This window comes from Ornithodoros turicata, chromosome 1, assembly GCF_037126465.1.
Source record: "Ornithodoros turicata isolate Travis chromosome 1, ASM3712646v1, whole genome shotgun sequence".
NCBI classification, from domain to species: Eukaryota; Metazoa; Arthropoda; class Arachnida; order Ixodida; family Argasidae; genus Ornithodoros; species Ornithodoros turicata.
In genome coordinates, this window is record NC_088201.1 from 133,841,487 (window position 1) to 133,860,483 (window position 18,997).

Genomic DNA, 18,997 nt, shown 5'->3' on the forward strand with positions numbered 1-18,997 from the left:
GCATTCAGCGAATCGTATTTTTGAGCCTCCCACGTACAAATCCATAGTTGAGGTGACATATTGCCCGCGTGGAACAAACAAAGTGGCGACAGTTTTCTCAGCATTTATGGACAACTGGTTATGGTGAGCCCAGTCAGTGATGTTTCCAAGAACACAGCTGGCCTCATGAAACGCTTCGTGATATGTATTTCCAGTAACTAGGAGTGATAAATCGTCCGCATAAAGAACAATGTCTGGGTGAAGTGTAGTGATGTCATTTATGTAGATGAGGAACAAAACAGGTCTGAGAATGCTGCCCTGAGGAACCCCCGTTGTAATGCAGATAGGTTCCGAAGCGAAAACGTTATTAATAGAAACAAACTGGTAGCGATGAGCTAAGTAGGGCGGAAAGAATAGAAGGGTAGAACCGCGGACCCCGTAGTGGTTTAGTTTGCCTAGAAGAGTATTATGATTAATCGTGTCAAACGCTTTGGAGAAATCAACGTACACCCCCAGAGTGACGTTCTTTGCTTCAAAATTGTGCAAGATTAATTCTTTCTGGACGAGGAGTGCAAGTTCTGTGGATTTGTGTTGCCTAAACCCGTACTGTTTAGGTGAGAGAATGTTGTTGCGTTCAAGGTAAAGGACTAGCCTTTTGTAGATAATTTTCTCAGTGACCTTGGAGAAGTGTGGGAGAATGGAGATCGGCCGATAGTTAGTGAGCTTGTTCCGATCACCTTTCTTGAAAATGGGTAGCACTTTGGCAATTTTCATTTGATCTGGAAATCTGCCACATTGTATGCAAAGATTTATGATGTGCGTAAGAAGGGCAGCAATGATGTGGGCAGCATGTTTCATGCTCTTTACGCTTAGACCGAATGCATCAAGGGCGTTGCTATTTTTCAAGGACTTAATGGTGGCAAGTACTTCAGGCACGTCAGTCGGACCAAGAAACAATGAGTCAGCAGGGGACTCGTCATGAAAGACAGGCTGACTGTAATCACTGGTGCCAAGTGACTTAACAAAGTGATCGTTAAACGCGGAGGCAAGCTCTGTACCACAAATTTCCCGACCGTCAACAGGGATGGAAGTGCAATGATGTTGAGGTTCACGTCGTTCCATGAGAGAGTTTAAGTTCCTCCAAAGCACCGCTCTATTACTCACTTCTAACTGGTTTCTAATGTACGCTATCTTGCTTTCTCGAAGCTCGCTGTTAAGGGAGTTCCTGAAATGTTTGTATTTGAGCCAATTGGCTTGTGTGCGATGTTCTAAGAATTTCGCAAACAACTTGTTGCCCTTCCGCATTTTGCGCAAATGGAGTGACATTATCCAGGGTTTACGTGCAGTTCTATGCGTGACTTAGGTTTTGACAGGAAAACATGTGTCATGCGCTTCTTTGTATTTGCTCAGCATAATGTTAAACGCTACATCAGGGTCGTTCTGCCCCAGTACATCCCAGGAAGTTCGACGTAGTGTTTCTTCGAACATCGTGACGCCCGCGACAGAAATAATTTGTTTCGTGATGACTGCACTAGTCGAGTAGTTTGTGTTAGATCCCGACAAGTTCATGGACAAAAAGACAGGGTAATGGTCACTGATATCAGTTGTGATACTGCCAGAAATTGCTGTGGATACATTACAATTGGTAATGATGAGGTCCAGCAAGGACGACGTGGTCCTTGTTATCCGCGTTGGGGTATTAATAATGTTAGCGAATCCATAACTGGATAGAAGGTCAATTAATCTTGAGCTACTGGGAGACTTGGTGGACATATCGATATTAAGATCTCCACAGACAATGGCAATGACCTTGGTGTCGCAACAGTAGGTTAACAAGCGCTCCATCGCATTGAGAAAAATCAGCATGTTTCCAGAGGGTTGCCGGTATAGGCAGGGACAAAAAGATGGTTTCTACTAATAACTGAAAGTAATTCACAATCATTTGTTGATATGCATAGTTCATTAACAAGCGCGACTCCTGGAAAACTTTCATGTACTAGCATTTGAAGGCCACCACCTCGTTTCTCTTTGCGGCACCTGGAGTAGTGCATATAGCCTGGCAATGTATAGCACTCCTGGTCCGTTAGAAACCACGTTTCACTAAACATAATGACACTAAATCTGAATCCTATGGGAAAGAAAGCGTCAATATCATCATGTTTATTGCGTAAAGACTGGGCGTTCAAGTGCAAACAAGAGAAATTATGGGTGGGTGGACAAGAGCTTAGGGTCATGAGCGCGTCTTGTAGGGAGTACGCAGAGCAAGAACTTTGCACGGGCATGTGCAGAAAAAATAAATAAATAAATAAACAGACAATTGCAAAAACAAATGAGGGGTGTCCTTTAGTTTACTGTGGAGCCACTTTATCGAGATCCGCAGCACATGTGATACGGTGGACTTTGTCAGACTCGTCCTTTCTCATATAAGTTGTGCCATGTCGGTTCCAAACAAACTTAAATTGAAGTTCTTTACCGAGTATCCTGGCCTTGTGGAACACAGCTCTGTTTACCGTTGTCATGTCTTCATTTATGTACACATCGTGGCCGTCGATCTTTTGAGCTCTGAGCTTTTTCCTGTTCATAAGCCAATGTTCACAGACCGAGCGGTTCACAAACCTGGCAATGATGGCCGGCACTTTACCTAGTTTAGCAGGTAGTCGGTGAACAGATTCAATTGTACTTGTGTCAGGTTTCGAGACACCTAGAGCAGCGGCCACCTGACCAAGTTTTTCTACCAGGTCTTCGTTCGGAGCGTAAGAAAGGCCATGGATCTCGAGGTTGTTCTTCCTTCCGTATTGTTCGAGGTTGTTGAGGTCTCGTTTCACCGCGTCCAACTCACCCGTGTTCACGGAACAGTCTTCCATTCGAGCTATTCTTTTCCGTAAGTCAACTATATCTTGTTTTTGGGAGGCAAGCTCAGTTAGTACTTTGTCATATTTATCCGACATTAGTTGGAGCGAGCTTTCCATTTGTTCAAGTGTTTGATTCATGTTGTTTACTCTGTCGTTGAGTGGTGCAAGTTCCTTGAGCATATTATAAATTTTATCGAGCTTGTCACTGTCGCTATTGACCGCCGTATTTTTCTTTGGCTTAGCACCATTTCTGCACTGTTGACAGGACCAGTTCGTTCGGTTCGAGCGAACGTTAGAACATTCACCAAGGTGAAAAGGGGCATTGCACTCATTACAGAAAATGACCGAATCACGTGTAGTAAACGGTTTCTCACAAATAAGGCACGTGTCGTGGCAGGTAGCCATATTACCACTCTATTACATAGAAAACCTCTTGCAGTCAGCGGCGGTATTGTGAACACAGCAAGAAACTAGGCTCACCTGAAGGGTATACAGAAAGTGTCAACCTAACTGTAAGAGCGCTTGCCGCTGACTGCAAGGGACTAGAGGGACCGATGCTGGTACTTGAAGCTGCGGCGCTGCTGCAGTCCAAGACTGTGGCCAATCACAAGGTAGAGATAAGCAGGGGGATGTTTATGATCCGGCAGCACAAAAAGATACCGGCACGGTTCCGCCGCAAGAGTCAATAACACGTGTAGCCTTGAACACTGGATGCGGACCGGTATGGTAACCTGAAGGGTATACAGAAAGTGTCAACCTAACTGTAAGAGCGCTTGCCGCTGACTGCAAGGGACTAGAGGGACCGACAAGGTATATCTAAACTGGTCGCGAAAACTAGCGAAAATACCAAATCAGACCCATCGGCAAGGCCACCAGCAAGAGGCGCGAGCGATCCTGGGTGTTGACAGTAGAGGTACGGTTGTAAACAGAACAACTTTGCAACATGGGCGTCGCTTGTGTGTGTACTAATAGGTTATTCATAATTTCAACGTAGAAAAAAACTTTCTGTTTCCCCGCTCGTGCACATATACGAGATCATCTACCACTCAGTACATTTCCGTATCCTGCTCCTTTGCGCATGTGTCACAGTTAGGGGTGTTTATCCGTGCGTCTCTGTATCCGTACCGTGTGCCCGTGCATTGTAATACGGAGTTCGTACACTCTTTGGGTCAAACAGGAAGCGACGTTCACATCTCCGTGCTGTTGACCAAGATTAACACGTGTGAACAGGTGAATACAATGCAATCCCTGTTGCTATGGGCCCGCGAAAAAAAAAGATTTCGTCATGGGACGAGCGGCCATGATAGTGTGAGTGTTAGCAGGAACCAACTGTGCACCAACGATGTCGTGTTTTGTTGCAATGGACCTATAACGGCCACTCATTGAATAAATGCAAATGTTAGGTGTACGTATGGCTCTGAGTGAGAAATGGGCCTTATGTGAGCCTTCCTAATTTTTGCATGGTCATCACGATGCCTTTCTGTTTGGAGTTGTCAAAATCTGTGATAACCGTATGTATTTGGCATTGATATGATTCATTAAACCTGATATGATTTATTTTTCTGTGTTCTCGTCTGGTATTGTTGACTAGGCGCGGAAAAGGGAATACAGAGCAAGTGAAGTGGGCCAGTGTAAACGTGCATGATTAATTATGCACTAATTATTATTCATACTAGTGACGTCATCTCTGACGTCATTTATTTACAATCGTAGTAGTCCGCGCAACGGATGGATGGCGCTGACTGTCTCAATCATGGCGTCATTCTGAAGACACAGGGGCCTATGGGAGTTGCGCTACCTGTTTAAATATACCTTGGGACCGATGCTGGTACTTGAAGCTGCGGCGCTGCTGCAGTCCAAGACTGTGGCCAATCACAAGGTAGAGATAAGCAGGGGGATGTTTATGATCCGGCAGCACAAAAAGATACAGGCACGGTTCTGCCGCAAGGGTCAATAACACGTGTAGCCTTGAACACTGGATGCGGACCGGTATGGTAACCTGAAGGGTATACAGAAAGTGTCAACCTAACTGTAAGAGCGCTTGCCGCTGACTGCCTGACTGACTTAGTGGCGAAGACCATCGCCTTCCACATCGAAATTGGGAGGTGACCCGACTGCGCTGTCTGAATGTTTTCTCTGGGTTCTCCTTAGATGTTGGTAAGGTTTCCTATGAAGGTGGCCCAGGGCGCACTGTCCTCCAGCAGGGCCGGTGAGAGAAATTACGCACCCCGGGGATGCAAGATTACGGAGTCCTGCCCGTACCCCCTCCTCACGTCCCCTGGTGTTTGCAGCTGTCGGCCATTGGGTCGGGCAGGCCCGTGATGAGGCCCGGGGCTCCATTCCCCCTCCCCCCCTCTCGCCGGTCCTACCTCCCAGTGTAACTTGACTTCCGCCGCACCGGCAGGCAGAACGCTATGTAACTAACACGCCGTAAATCAACCAATTCGATTGTTCGTGGGACGTTCTGTCCTTCCTACGTTCATCTCTCATGGGGCTTTCCATTGCCTTGACAAGCATTACGCTTTCGCTGTAATTGGTTAATAAGCGATAATAGAGGGTTTCAAAACCATCCTCACAGTCAGCCACAACGTTACTACGGTAGGACCCCTCACGTTAGTGACGCTTCTAGGTTCAGGAGCCGAAATAAAATACCTTTAAAATATTTAAATGAAAAGCACAGAAAATTTAACGGACTGAAATGTCTCGAAGAGGTATTTTTGTTACTCTAAATGAACAACTTACTAAACAGCACACATATTGTTAATGAAATAATGTCGAGAAGACATGCGAGCTGCTGGCAAGGATTCAATCTTTCAACATAATTTATAGTTCTCCAGCCACTGTTCACTAAAGGATTCAATAATTCTCGCACGTTTCCTATCTACAGGTCATTTGCCACCATACCCAACTCGCCGAAAAACAATAATGCCATAATGCTCATTTTCTCTGTGACGAAAAATACGAACGCACCTTACTTGCGCTAAATTGATGTAATAGTGCTACCAAACAACACTCTCAGTTCGAAGTGCCATTCGCAATAGCCGCACTAACGTGACACGAGGCAAGGTTACCGAACATATTTTCAAAATTCTGCCGGTAATTCTACCGAGCGAGATCACCCGTCTATTTCTCTTCGGTTTCGTGAAAACGGTGAAACGGTTTAGTGGAATCTTTTGGTGCAACTGGTTACCGGATTCTTTGGACTGAATGCTTCCACGTTTATTCTGTCCCTTATCCCTCATTCCCAGAGGAGCGCAGGTAGAGTCACTAAATAAGGAACGAAGGAAATAAGAACCGCAGGAACGTTTCAGTGCAAGGAAAGCCTATCTCAGAAGAAAAATGTCGACTAATCACCCTTTGTATGTGCATTATCCCACCCGGAGCCAGCGTGACGTCCGGCACATCGTCGGCCTCAGTGCTTCGTTGCACGGCATTTGCCTTCACGGCTGCAAAAATTCCCTTATTCCTATACCTTCATGTCTGATCAAGCTCAGTTCAAGGGAAGAGCAAAAAAAGAAAAAGAAAGGAGAAGAAGAACAATAAGGTAACTACAAAGGGCTGCAGATTATGATTTGGATGAACGGGATTTAAATGACCAGGGAAGGGCATGTACGGTGACAGAAAAAGAAAAGGTAAACTATGACCGATAATGCGATCCGCAGTAATTGCGTTTTTCGCCAGATCGACGCCGCGCAGCGGTGAAACTCGGTACTAACCGATCCAGGTACACATGGCCGATCCCGCGTTCACATGCGGAGAACTTGCTGCTTTTCGCATGGGTCGTTGAGCTGCACCTGTATTTTGCTCTTGAAATCATAGATGAAGGAAACAGTGCAGACAACGACCAGCAAACTAAACCAAACGACTTTTGTTCTGTGCCACAACGCGACTATTCGCGCCGAGGGGACAGCTAGTTTGTCTTTCCACGTTTTCTTCTTTCCACACATGGAACACTGCCTACTTTCACGCATCCTCGGAAGAGATGGATTGAGCGACGCGAAATCAGCAAACCTGTTATATCAGCAATGCTTATGTGTGTATGGCAGAGCTCTTGGAGCGGTACTGCCTATATCTGATGAACATTCTTTTTTCTTTTTCTTTTTCTGAAGCACACTTCTGTGCAACTCACGTCAGGAAGGGAAGCAAAACCTAGTCTAGGATAAAGAGAACAGTATTTTTCAAGCTTAAGTAGCCATTATGTGCAATAAAGTACAAGGGATAGCGCGAAAACGTATATCAAGTCAGTTTTGTAACAGTGCATTTGAATGCAGGAAGAATGCGACGTTTCGTTAAGGTTTCCCAAAAACATACGCATCAGTGACACACGGATGTGGCAACATTATCCTATAAATTCTAAACTACATTCGTACACGCGCTACACAGTTAGAAGATCTTATCTTTAAGAAAGCATCAGCATAGATATCGTGTGCTTGCACATCTCTGACATTCCTGTAGCACACGACACTCGCTGCTTGCTATTTCGGCCTCGCAACCGGTAAACGTGAAGTTCACCTTCACGAAGTGTGGTTGATCAAACACGCTGGAACTTCGCAAATAATACGCGACAACTATAGCCTTCTCTTTGGACAACTCGGTTACGCCTGCCAGAAGTATATGAGCAGCGTTTAATACTTGTTCGCCTTCAACGCATGGAAAATCAAAATTGCAGTTCAGCAATCTCAAAATCGAAGCTAAGTGACAACCTGGATACGTCCGCCATGTTGGAGTTAAGATGCGCCACCTACAGGTCGTCGAAAACGCAAAAAGGGCCCACCCTATACACACACAAAACAAAAAGAAAAAATAAGGATTTGAGAGACAAAAATAATACGTTTAATGCGCTTCGTCATGCACTCGTAGAGTATGCACTGGTAGAGTATCGCCTGTGGATTCCGTGCCACTACATCCAACGTGCCATTTCATCCAACGCGCCGGTACATCCAAACACGAGCCGTTACGTCCAACATGCTGTTACATCCATTGTGCCGTTACATGCAACGAGACGTTACATCCATTTTTGGCCACTACATCCACGGGTCATTACATCCAACGAGCCATTACATCCACGGACACAGAATACTCGGTCAATGTTCTCGTCGCTGTTCTGTGCTTGTTACGCAGCGCCTTCTATCGACCAACTCAAACGCGGTTCATTCCAACATCGCTGTTCTGTACTTTTTTGTCGCAGCTACGTCAGTGGCCAGGAAGTCTTGAGGTCGTTAATTCCTGAGTTGTTTTTGAAACTTAGGAAACCTAGTTGTTTTGAAACTGAGTGGTCCCCGCGCGGTTCTGCGCTTCATTGCAAATGATCTCGTTCACCTATTAGATAGCGTCCTGGGTGTGAATCACGTGGTGTGAATACCAGATAGGGTTGGGAAGGTGCACACACCTGAATCCGGGAAAAACCACGGGTTGACCCACAAACGGGTTATTGTTGCTGCCTGGACGATTCCACGGAGAAGAATTCCTCCGATTAAGAGACTCCACCCCGGACAGCGAAATGATCGTCTTGTGCGGAGATAGCGACTTGGAAGCGCTTTTGTCGGCCGAGTAAAATTCATGAATCCCGTTGCACACCCTTCATGTGTCGATACGAGGAGAGTGTCACCCTGTGGTGTTTGCTCTCACCAGGCGACGTGACACAGCCGCCCATGAATAAACCCATGGTGTAATTCGTGACACACTCCTACACCGTTTCAGCAAAAAGAAAGAAAGGACACACACACACAGCAACCGCCTGCGGTAGCAGATCATATCCTCCAAACGCCTATTTCCACCGACGTCCTAATTCAACCAAAAGCTCATTTCCTAAAAAAAAAATATTCGGAGGTTCTGGGCTTTCGGTTGATCTGGGCATGCGTGTGGCAGTGACCCATATCCCCCAAATGATCTTTTCATCCAAGCGCCCAGAACCACCGAAAGCGGGATACTTCAAAGGACACGCGTCCACCGTTTAACAGGGAGAGGAGGAAGGGTGAGCGGTTCCCAAGTATGCGGGAATCCGATGTACATCTCGAGGCAGAGTTAACTGGAACGCCACTTCGACTGGCGGAGCTAAACTCGGGGGGAGAGCAACCCTAGCGGCTCTTACGAGAAATAAAGGCAAATAGTGTTCCGACTGTCCCACTGTGGCTGTGTTGCTGTGGAGGTGTAAGCCTTGCCATGAGCTATTGACTCGGCATTGCCCTTAGTTGTGGTTATCGTCGCGATGTTTGTTTGTGTTTGCGGCGATTATGTGAAGGTGTATGCCGGCTGATATCGCAGGGATACGATGCCTTTATCTCATTGATACACGCCAAAGTGGTCGCGTTCGCTCAGTGGGGCTATTTTAGATTTGTGATAAAACAAATGAGGATACACGGGGTCTAGTGGAAAATTTATTAGAGTTGCTGTCCACCTTTGCGCGTATCAATGAGATAACAGCACCGTATCCGCGTGATAGCGGCCTGCATACACCTTTACATAATCGTCCCAAACCCAAACAAACATCGCAATGATAACCACCGTTGAGAGTAATGCCGAGTCAACAACTCCTGCCAAGGCGGACACCCTCGCAGCATCATGGCGAGTGGTGATCATTTGGTGGCAACTTTTCTTTTTTTTTTTGCCAGATTCCGAGCTGTCAAGCAATGTTGCATGTTCGCGTGGCACTTTGCGTGCGCTACGGAATTTCCCAGCTATTACTTTTTTCGTCCCGTCTCGAAACGATCGAGAAGTGGGTTGCCTAACTATATCCGGTGTCGTCAAATCCGCACTGCAACGGTGACGAGTACTCTCGTTGGACCGCACGTCGAAGTTCACGTGATTTAGCAGACGGTTCTGGGCGCTCGGATGAAAAGAGCTTTTGGGGGATATGGGTATAGCTTTTTTTTTTTTGTGACTGACACTTACAGACTTTATACAACACAATAAATGGAAATGCACGTGCAGACTCATCACGAAACCTGTCTCCGCTCAAAGTAATCAACCCTCTTTCGCTACATTACTTTTAAGCTTTGAAACTAATCTTTTACATCATGTTTACGTCAAAATGACGTAGGGTCACGGTCAGAGATTAGGGCTGAGAGGCTGCGAAGGAAAACTAGCAACTAGCAAAACTAGAAAAAAAGCAATGAACTTCACCGCATAGCACGCTCCTAGCCAAACGGGAGGCCTACGCCATTTTTGTGAAAAGTATGAACAGCATAAGTGTAACAAAAGGCGTACGGCTACCGTTTTGAACAAATCAGGGTTCACAGCGATATCACTCGACATGATGATTAGCTAAGAGTGTGCTATGAGGCGAAGTTCCTTCATCCGGTACCCGGGTTCGAATCCTGGTACCGGCTGTGCTGTCTGGGGTTTTTCCTGGGCTTTCCTGAGACGCTTTCAGACATACACATAGTATAGCAACCACATATTGTGTAGCAACCACAGCGTTCTGAGCGCATTTCTCCACTGTGCATTCCTATGTCCGTTATGTTCCTATGTCCGTTCGAACATCAGTAGCATTCTTCCTAAGCGGGATGAATTACAGTCCTTGCTAGTTACAACCGAAACTGACATCATTGCATTAACTGTAACTTGGATGACACCAAATGTAGAGAGTTCTGAAGTCTTGCCTAACTTTAGTGTATCGCCATGATCGTGTTGGCAGATAAGGAAATTAGCAAATAAGGAAAAAAGAGCCTATCGAAAAGCTAGGATGCGCTGTAGTGTAGCTTTTGGGATGCGTACAAGATAGCTTCAAGCGAATATATGAGAGCTATGAAGGAAGCAACGGAAACTTTCTTCAAATCCACCCTTCCTGCCCTTCTGAATAGTAACCCCAAAAATTTTTGGAAAATTATCAATCCCGCTCACGATTCTGTTATTCAACTGAAAAATGACTCTGGTGATGATGTTCCGGTCGAAGAAAGCGCCGCCACGCTCAATAGTTATTTCGGCTCAGTGTTTGTTGTTGAAACCACATTGCACCTTCCTTTACCTGATCCTGTAAGCGATATAACTATGTCACCTATTTCCATTTTTCCGGCTGGCATTGTAAAGCTCATAGAGTCCCTGAAGTCATCTTCATCACCTGGCCTTGACATGATCAACTCCAAAATACTGAAAAGCACCCGACACACTTCTAGTCATATCTTATCTCTTATCTTTAACCAATGTCTACAAGTTGGGGAGGTTCCGATGGATTGGCGCCAAGCGAAAGTCATTCCCATTCCAAACAGCGGACATATTTCTGTTCCCTCAATCTTCAGACCCATCTCATTGACCAGCATCCCATGCAAGCTGTTGGAGCATATCGTTCACTCTCATATTGCAAAACACCTCGAACTTCTTTTCGGAATACCAGCATGGTTTCAGAAAGGGGTTCTCTTGTGAAACCCAGCTGGTCGAGTTTGTCCATGGCATTCAAATGTCACTTGACAACAGGGGTCGTACAGACGCGATTTTTCTGGATTTTGCAAAAGCCTTTGACACCGTTCCCCACTCTCGACTTCTATACAAACTTGCGTTACTAAACCCCGACCCCGCGGCCCTCAACTTTATCACTGCATTTTTATCTCGCAGAAGACAAGCGGTTTTTGCTAATGATACCTTGTCAGAGTTTCTCCCTGTCTCATCAGGCATACCTCAAGGATCCGTCCTAGGACCACTTCTTTTCCTCATATACATTAATGATCTACCCCAATCCCTTTCTTGCTCCGTCCGTCCATTTGCTGACGACTGTGTCATTTATCGTCAGATAGAGTCTAGTGCTGATACCGAACTCAATCAAAATGAACTTTATACAATTTCTCAGTGGTGCAAAACATGGCTCATGTCACTAAATGTCTCGAAATGCCAAATTATGATTTTTGCACGTTCTCAAACTAGTCCGAACCCATCCTCCTCACTTAACAGCACTCAGCTCTCGTGCGTTTCAACATATACGAGTATCTGGGGCTGCATTTGGATTCGAGTATGCGTTGGGCACTTCATACCCAAAAAATCGTCGCCGACGCCAATATATAGGAGCCTCGGGTATCTCCGTAGGCCCCTTGTGCTTGGACCATCTCATGTAAAACTGCTTTCATACCGTGCGTTCGTGCTGTCCAAACTCGAATACGCATCGGCCATATGGGATCCCCATCAACACTGTTAGAAGAAAAGGTATAGAAGAGGTATAACGAAGGTATAAACCAGGACTACACTACCATATTTATACCTCGTCACTAACGTCTATACCCCGTTTAAACCATGTGGGAGGTATAAATCGCCGAGGCTATACCTTCCACGCAAGTTGAGGGTATAATAATGTACTTCTCTCTTGCGTTTATACCTTCGGTATTTTGTATACCTTTAGATATGAACCTCTGGTACCACATTAATTTGTGGCGGAGACAGCATACCATCTCAGCTAAGCAGTAATTTAATTAGAAAACAAAGTCAGTAATACAGTTGCACCGTAATTAATAGGGGGAGTGGTTTATAGAAGCGTGCTATTTCTTCCTGAAATGACCGGATCTACGCGTCCTCACTCATATAGTTGCTCGCCGGGCGAAGGCGGCCCCACATTTTGCGAAGCCACGATGTATGTATTATACCAGTATCTGTTCTCCACCAAATCTTCCCACGTTGCTTCTTCCGTGGCGAGTAATCTGCACGAGCTCTCCTCTACGTTTGACACCTGTACTTTGTGAATATGATTTTGTGGGTACGTTCGTGTGCCCGCGTGTACAGGTATTTTCTTTCTCTCTGTCCTTCTCGCGGTAGTTGTTATTAAAGCACTTGTCGCTCAATATTATTTTGTTCTAATTTTGTTACGAGCTGGACCAGGAAAGTGCCACTCTTATATAGCGCCGAAAAAAAACGAAAAAAAAAACGAAGAAGTCGAATATTTTAATTCTTCAGGATTAAACCCCGGGTTCGAAAATATACCTTCAAGGGGATATATGTTTATACCATGAGGTGCAAATAATATACCTTCAGGGAGGTATAAAGTTACTATACCTCGAAGGAGGTATAGCGCTTATACCTCCAAAGGTATGCGCCCTGGGACAAGCCGTTTATACCCTAAAAGGTATAAAATTTTCTAACAGTGAAGAGTGCTTAATTCAAGCATTAGAGTCAGTTCAAAACAGGACGATGCACTTCATTACATCCAACTATTCTAGAGACGCAAGTGTTTCACGTATAAAGAATAACCTTGACGTTCACCTTCCCTCGTCAAGACTCTTTATAGCCAGGCTGTGCCTCTTCCATAAAATTTATCACAACACAAACGCTCGCGATCGTCTCCTAGTCCCTGCTAACTACATTTCATCTCGTCTGGACCACATTCATAAGATTAAGCTACCCCATTGTAACACCAACTTCCTTTCTAAAGTCATTCTTTCCTAAAACAATTAGTGAGTGGGATCTCTTGCCTGAACATGTTGCTTGTGCACACGACCCTGCTGGTTTTAAGGCTGCCTTCCTCCAATCCAGGGCTTCAGGTTCATTATGCTCTTCCTATGGTACACATGGTCTTCTTCCCTTATCAATTTGACATTTCATTTTTTACTTTTTGTAATACTTTTGTTATGCGTTTCTATTGTACTTTTCCAATGTGCTTCTCTCCACTCCGTTATGTAATACCCCCTGGGGGTCTTTAACGTATTTAAATAAATAAATATGTCGGCACAGTTCCCTTAGAAGTCGGCCTAGGACGCACATTCCCCCAGGGCGTCTGTCGTGACGTTGCCCACCTCTGTGAGACCGACAACGGCGGGCCCTTTAACTAGCACCCCCCCCCCCTTTTTGTGACGTTTGTTGTGATAACGTCGAAGTATTCCCAGGCGATAACAAACGTGGCCACGAAGTGTAAGAAAACTCCCTTGCACTGACGAGGGAGTGAAGCCGTTAAATGCGGCAGTGCCAGCAATATGAACTACACTCTAAAAACAGAACTTCGCCGCATAGCGCGCTGTGAAGAAAAAAGAAAAGAAGAGACAATAGCAGCATTGCACAGAGCAAGCAGAGGACAGTACAGAGCCAAAACACCGCAGAATTGCATGTAAATAAAAAAATATATATATTTGCTTTCCGTTAACTTGTACGCTGCTGTGTCCTCTGGGGCAGCGGCTGTTGTCAGACACGTCAGACATGTGGCTGTTGTCAGTCAGATGTTTTTCTTCTTTTTTTTTTTTGCGGTGGAATTTTTTATACGTGTTCAAGCACGGAAAAAAACTCGCCATGAGAGAGGGCGCGCAACACTCTCAGAATAAAAGGTGTGAAAAGGTGGTAACTTCTATAGTTACCACCTAGGTCAACGTAGCGTCTGATAAAGGGTGTAAAAGGGTGGTAAAAGCAGTTATCATATATCCAAATTGCTACAGAAAGGCGTACGCCCCCCTCGCTCACCGAATCAGAAGTAGTAACCCTATCATTCGCGGCAGAGAGTGAGGTAGCAGGTAGAACTTTGCAACCTTTTAGGCACAACATATGCGACAAATATTACCTCCTGAAAGGTATAACTGCGCCACCTTTTTTTTCTGAGAGTGAAGGGGCGATGCGAGACGGATGCAAGATGCAAACTGCAGCGAGCTATTCAGCCCACCAGCACATCTGAACCGCAACTCCAGGAGATTACTTGCCAGCCAATAAGTTAATGGTCCTCTCCTTCCCCTCCAATCCACTGCCCTCTCCAACCAACGTGCCTCTAGCAACGTGCCACCAGCCTAGGCAGGGAGATCGCTCGTCAGCCCAACATACCCCCCCCCCACCCATCTTTAGCGGGCAAGAGTGTCTCATGAAAACAACAAACAGCACAAACTGCATATACGATGCAAGGGGGCCGCGCCTAGACAAAGACAAACAAACAAAAACTACGTACTTGTCTCGAGATTTCCGAAAAGATGGTGCAGCGAGCCAAAGAGAACGACAAACATGGAGGCCTGCAACATGCAGAACCCCAAAATGCACATGTTACCGACATAGCGACAGACCCGGTACTGGCCAACTGCAACGTCCTCGCCCTCTCAGAGACCTGGATCAACGTACCGGGACATTGGGAGGCTAGTGCTACGTTTCCTTTACAAGAGAGGAGGCTAGCGAAATGCCGGTGCTGCCACTTGCTCCAGAACTGACGAGCTGCCTTAGCAACCAAGCCAATCACGCTCAAAGTAGACAATAAGGTAGAACACGCCTTAGCCGCTGCAGACGAGCTTGGTGACGTATGCGTCGTAGAGACGGGGGAATGCTGTTTGAGGCAGGTGCGGTCGCCCTCTCGTGGGTGGCCGCTCGGTGCAGCGAGGCAAGGCAGTAGAGGAAAGGGTGAAAAAAAAAAAAGAAAAGGGGAAATGTGGTGGTGGTACAGGAAACGGAGGGTTGTGCGGTCCCTCCTAACCTGGGCATAGGGTAGCTGCGAACTACCCACCGCACAAAACGCACAAGCATCCCTATAGCATCCTTCACTGGGATGCTCCCTGTACCACGGCAACTGCTAGTATGATTGGGATTCGCCATGAGGATAGACAAGCTAGTGGTGGCCGAGTACGTCAACTACTTCAGTCCTCACAGACCTCTACCATCCACCATCGGAGAATGCCAGCGATAGTAACGTTCACGAATCTGTCTGTTGTCCTTTCAATGCATCTGACGACTGCATGAAATCTTCGTGGTCTTCAAACGAAGTTTTGGTCGTTCCAGATAATCGAAATATTATGTTAATCAGTCGAAACAAATCGCCCCACCCGTTTGCGTCACTTACGCGCTGGTATGTTCGTGAATTCAAGATATGATCGTTCCCTCGGTTACCGGGGAAGGTTGAAACCACACCTAGTGTAGTAAGGGGAAGATTAGTCTTCTTCGGGTGTATTGGATGTCTCATTGTCGACACCAGATCGGTGATGCCTTCGCGGCCGTTGTAAGCGGCCATGATGAGGTCCGGCTGAAGGCCGCGTAACCACCGGCTTAAACATGGATCTGCTGTGGAGAAGACTGTAATGGGTATTGAGGGGATCGAGCTAAGCACATTCCACAAATGATAAGCGAAATGAACATAGTTACAACAAGACCGCCTGTTGTAACGACAGAACAGTCTGTCGTGACAACAAACGTGTACGTGACACAACAAAAGTTCTGTCATGACGCCAGAAATTTCTGCAGTGACGACAGAAGTGCCTGTCGTACGACAAAAATTCCTGTTGTCACGACAGAAATCTCTGTAGTGACGACAGAAGTGCCTGCCGTACGACAAAAAATGTTGTTGTCACGACAGAAATTTCTGTCGTGTTTTCGATCGGTAACCCAGGAAGGTGCTGACACGAGGACCCGGTGGCAGCAACTTCTAATTCGGTTGTTTGATTTCATTGATTCTTGGGCGTTTGGAGGATTACGTGGTGTGTTTGTCCCGAAATGTAGCCTGCCTCTGCTAATTCCTGTTGTTTACGTTGTATCCACAAATGATATGCCTATGATAGCTTTATTGTCTCAAAAGTTACCGGGGTTCTAGGTAGTGGGTCGCGGGACCCTCCTCATTGTCTACATGTAGCAATATTACTGATTACTAGCGCTGTAACTTCTAATATAACTGCGAGGAACACAGAATATGTCGTCAAGTACAATAGAGTGAAGTAGACAGGTGCATCAACGCAAACCCTAACAGGAGTAAGAATGTAGTCGATGGCTGGTCAAGCTGTATTCCACTGTGTAATTTCCTTCGTCAGGACCCTCGGGCTGGAAATCGGGCTGCGGAACCGCTACCATAAGCCGGCTGGTGCACCCCGTCAACGTTGTTCGTTAGCAAGCCGGATCTTTGCCTGGCTAACCATTCCTTTCTTTTTCTTCATAAACATATCCTCCCCCCTTCCAATTTACAAGCCATTGAGACAAGGTATATCCATCTTTTTCTTCTCTTTCAAAACAAACCAAAACTAATGCATATGTTCATTCTACATAGTAACGAACAAGTAAGTCAGAGCCGGAAGTTAGATGAAAGGAAATAAGGTGATAACGGTTGAATACATATGTTAAAAGATAATGATTTGTTCTTAGAATCACAAGCGAACTACGCAAGTACAGAATGACGTCCCGCAGATAGCTTCTCCTTCTTCACGCTTTCTTCCTTCGTTGTATGTTTTTTATTTGTAACTTCTGCAATTCATTCTTAATTCCAAGAAATATTTGACTCTGAACTTATTTAATGTACTGCTGTCGCTTTAGATCTTGCCATCTAACTTCTATACAACACACTTAATCACACTTGCTTAATCACGTACTTCGTACCAGAATTACAAAAATATCAATGCAAAAATACGATTGAAAGCAATTCAGATTTGTGTGACTTTTAAAATCAAATAACTCTGATTTCATTCAAATCGGCTTTGTCCGATTTTAATCACATGTTTTACAGCACTAGTAACTGGTCATTTTTTTCTCCTCTATGATGAGGTAGGATGACATGACGATGGCATATTGTTGTTGGTCCGGTATCGTGTTACCCATATGCGATGCTTGGTTGCAGCACGTGTGTGCTAGCACGCCTACGTAGATAACATATATCTTCCAATTCGAGTTCACTGAAAGCTTTTTAGATTTGGCTGTGTGTTCATCTGTAGCCAGCTCGTACAAGATACTCAAAGGGTATTTAAGGTTTGTGACAGAACCCTCACAGGCAGAAAGGTAACTGAGCCCTAAATACTGAACTCCTAACAGCATTCGAGTAGAGTACTAAATGCCCTAAAAGTAGCTCATTATTGTAAGCGTCTTGACAGACCGCAACTTCTAGATACCCCCAGCCACGAACAGTCATGCTCGTCAACCGCGCATACGCCGCGCATCTGTACTACGCCTGATTCGTTCCTGAAAAAGGGCTTAGTTACCCTGCGATATTGAAGTATTTAAGTTAGACACTGAGTGCTGACTTTCTAAAAGATAGTTCGCAATAATGCTACCAAGATGCCAAGCTATTCCCAAACGCATTTGGGATAGAGTGAATAGAGTATATGAGTTACATGCAAGTCTGGTGCGAAGTGCGACACTGCCCATGAGCGTTGGCGTTTACAATGTGTGGTCAGAAAGGATACAGTGCGGCTACTGGACATATGGTACCATTGTAACAATGGAGTCGAGCGCTGCTGGGGTGACTACTAACCAAATATTTGTGACGTTCTGCCACGTTGGAGCTCCTTTCCTAATTCTGAACCAGTTTCTCTGTCATGTGGAATTATTTCCATACTGATTTAAATCATGCCGAATGTTCAGTGATTTAAATCCCGATTACAATCTGTGATTGAAATCGGAATCTTCTGCGTCACTCCACCCTGCACTGTACTAAATTCCGGCCATCAGGCACACATTCTTCTCATTCAATATAGACGTTGTCCATAATATAGTTATACATTTTAGGCACACTGTGTGTGTGTAGGTTTAGGCCTGTTATCAACGCATAAACTGCAGTTGGATATTGACGGCTTGTTCTATTGTCATATTGTTTGTTCGCAATGTTGAACGAAATTTTCACATCATCATCACAATTCATTCATTCATGCTGTTGTTCCTAAAACAAAATAAATTAGATAAATGTTATGGAAGAACGTACGTACCCTATTGAGTAGTCTTTGCGCATACGGCACTGCTTTGTTCCCTGCCATCTCTGGTATGCTGCTGTCTCCCACGACGTAAAATTGATATGGTCTCCAGGTGTACATTCGACTGTCTGCAGGTTCCTGTAGGCGCTGTTTGCCTGCAAAGATGGACCTCAAATGACGCCGTTATTCCTTTTGAGTCACATTATGTTGGCTCCAACTACGATAACGCAGTCGGTGCACCATACATGCGAATCCTACAATGTCAGGCGGAGCCATTTTTCTGGCCAACGTCGATTGCAAAGCTTGCACTAAACATAACTCAAGTTATTCCTGGTTTGGCACTGGGACTTTCAGTGGATGAGGCACTCGCCCTGACGGGAGAATATCATCGTCCACGTGACCATCGTCCATCGCACGCGTTCTCACAAAAACGCACTCATGAGAATGCTTTCATGCTCTCGCATGCCCAATGTGGCGAATGAGCTGAGCACGAGTGAGCAAACGGAGAGCTGAGCGTGAAGTGAATGAGCATGTTGACCTTATGAGCTCATCCAGACTCTCGGTTTGGAGGTGCGGTTCCTTTGTCGAAGCGCGTAGTAGGGAAGGGGAGAGAGGAAATCCAATGTAGAAACT

The 18,997-nt window shown here is 45.5% G+C and overlaps 1 protein-coding gene across 3 annotated transcripts in view; it reads right to left on the reverse strand.

Moving 5' to 3' along the window:
• LOC135369228 (uncharacterized) overlaps window positions 1–18,997 on the reverse strand; it is a 197,821-nt gene that overhangs the window by 168,530 nt on the left and 10,294 nt on the right. For all 3 annotated transcript variants that reach the window (XM_064602860.1, XM_064602855.1, XM_064602852.1), the window contains exon 2: window positions 18,380–18,519. In XM_064602860.1, the coding sequence (XP_064458930.1) occupies window positions 18,380–18,519 (140 nt within the window). The remainder of the gene's footprint in view (window positions 1–18,379; window positions 18,520–18,997) is intronic.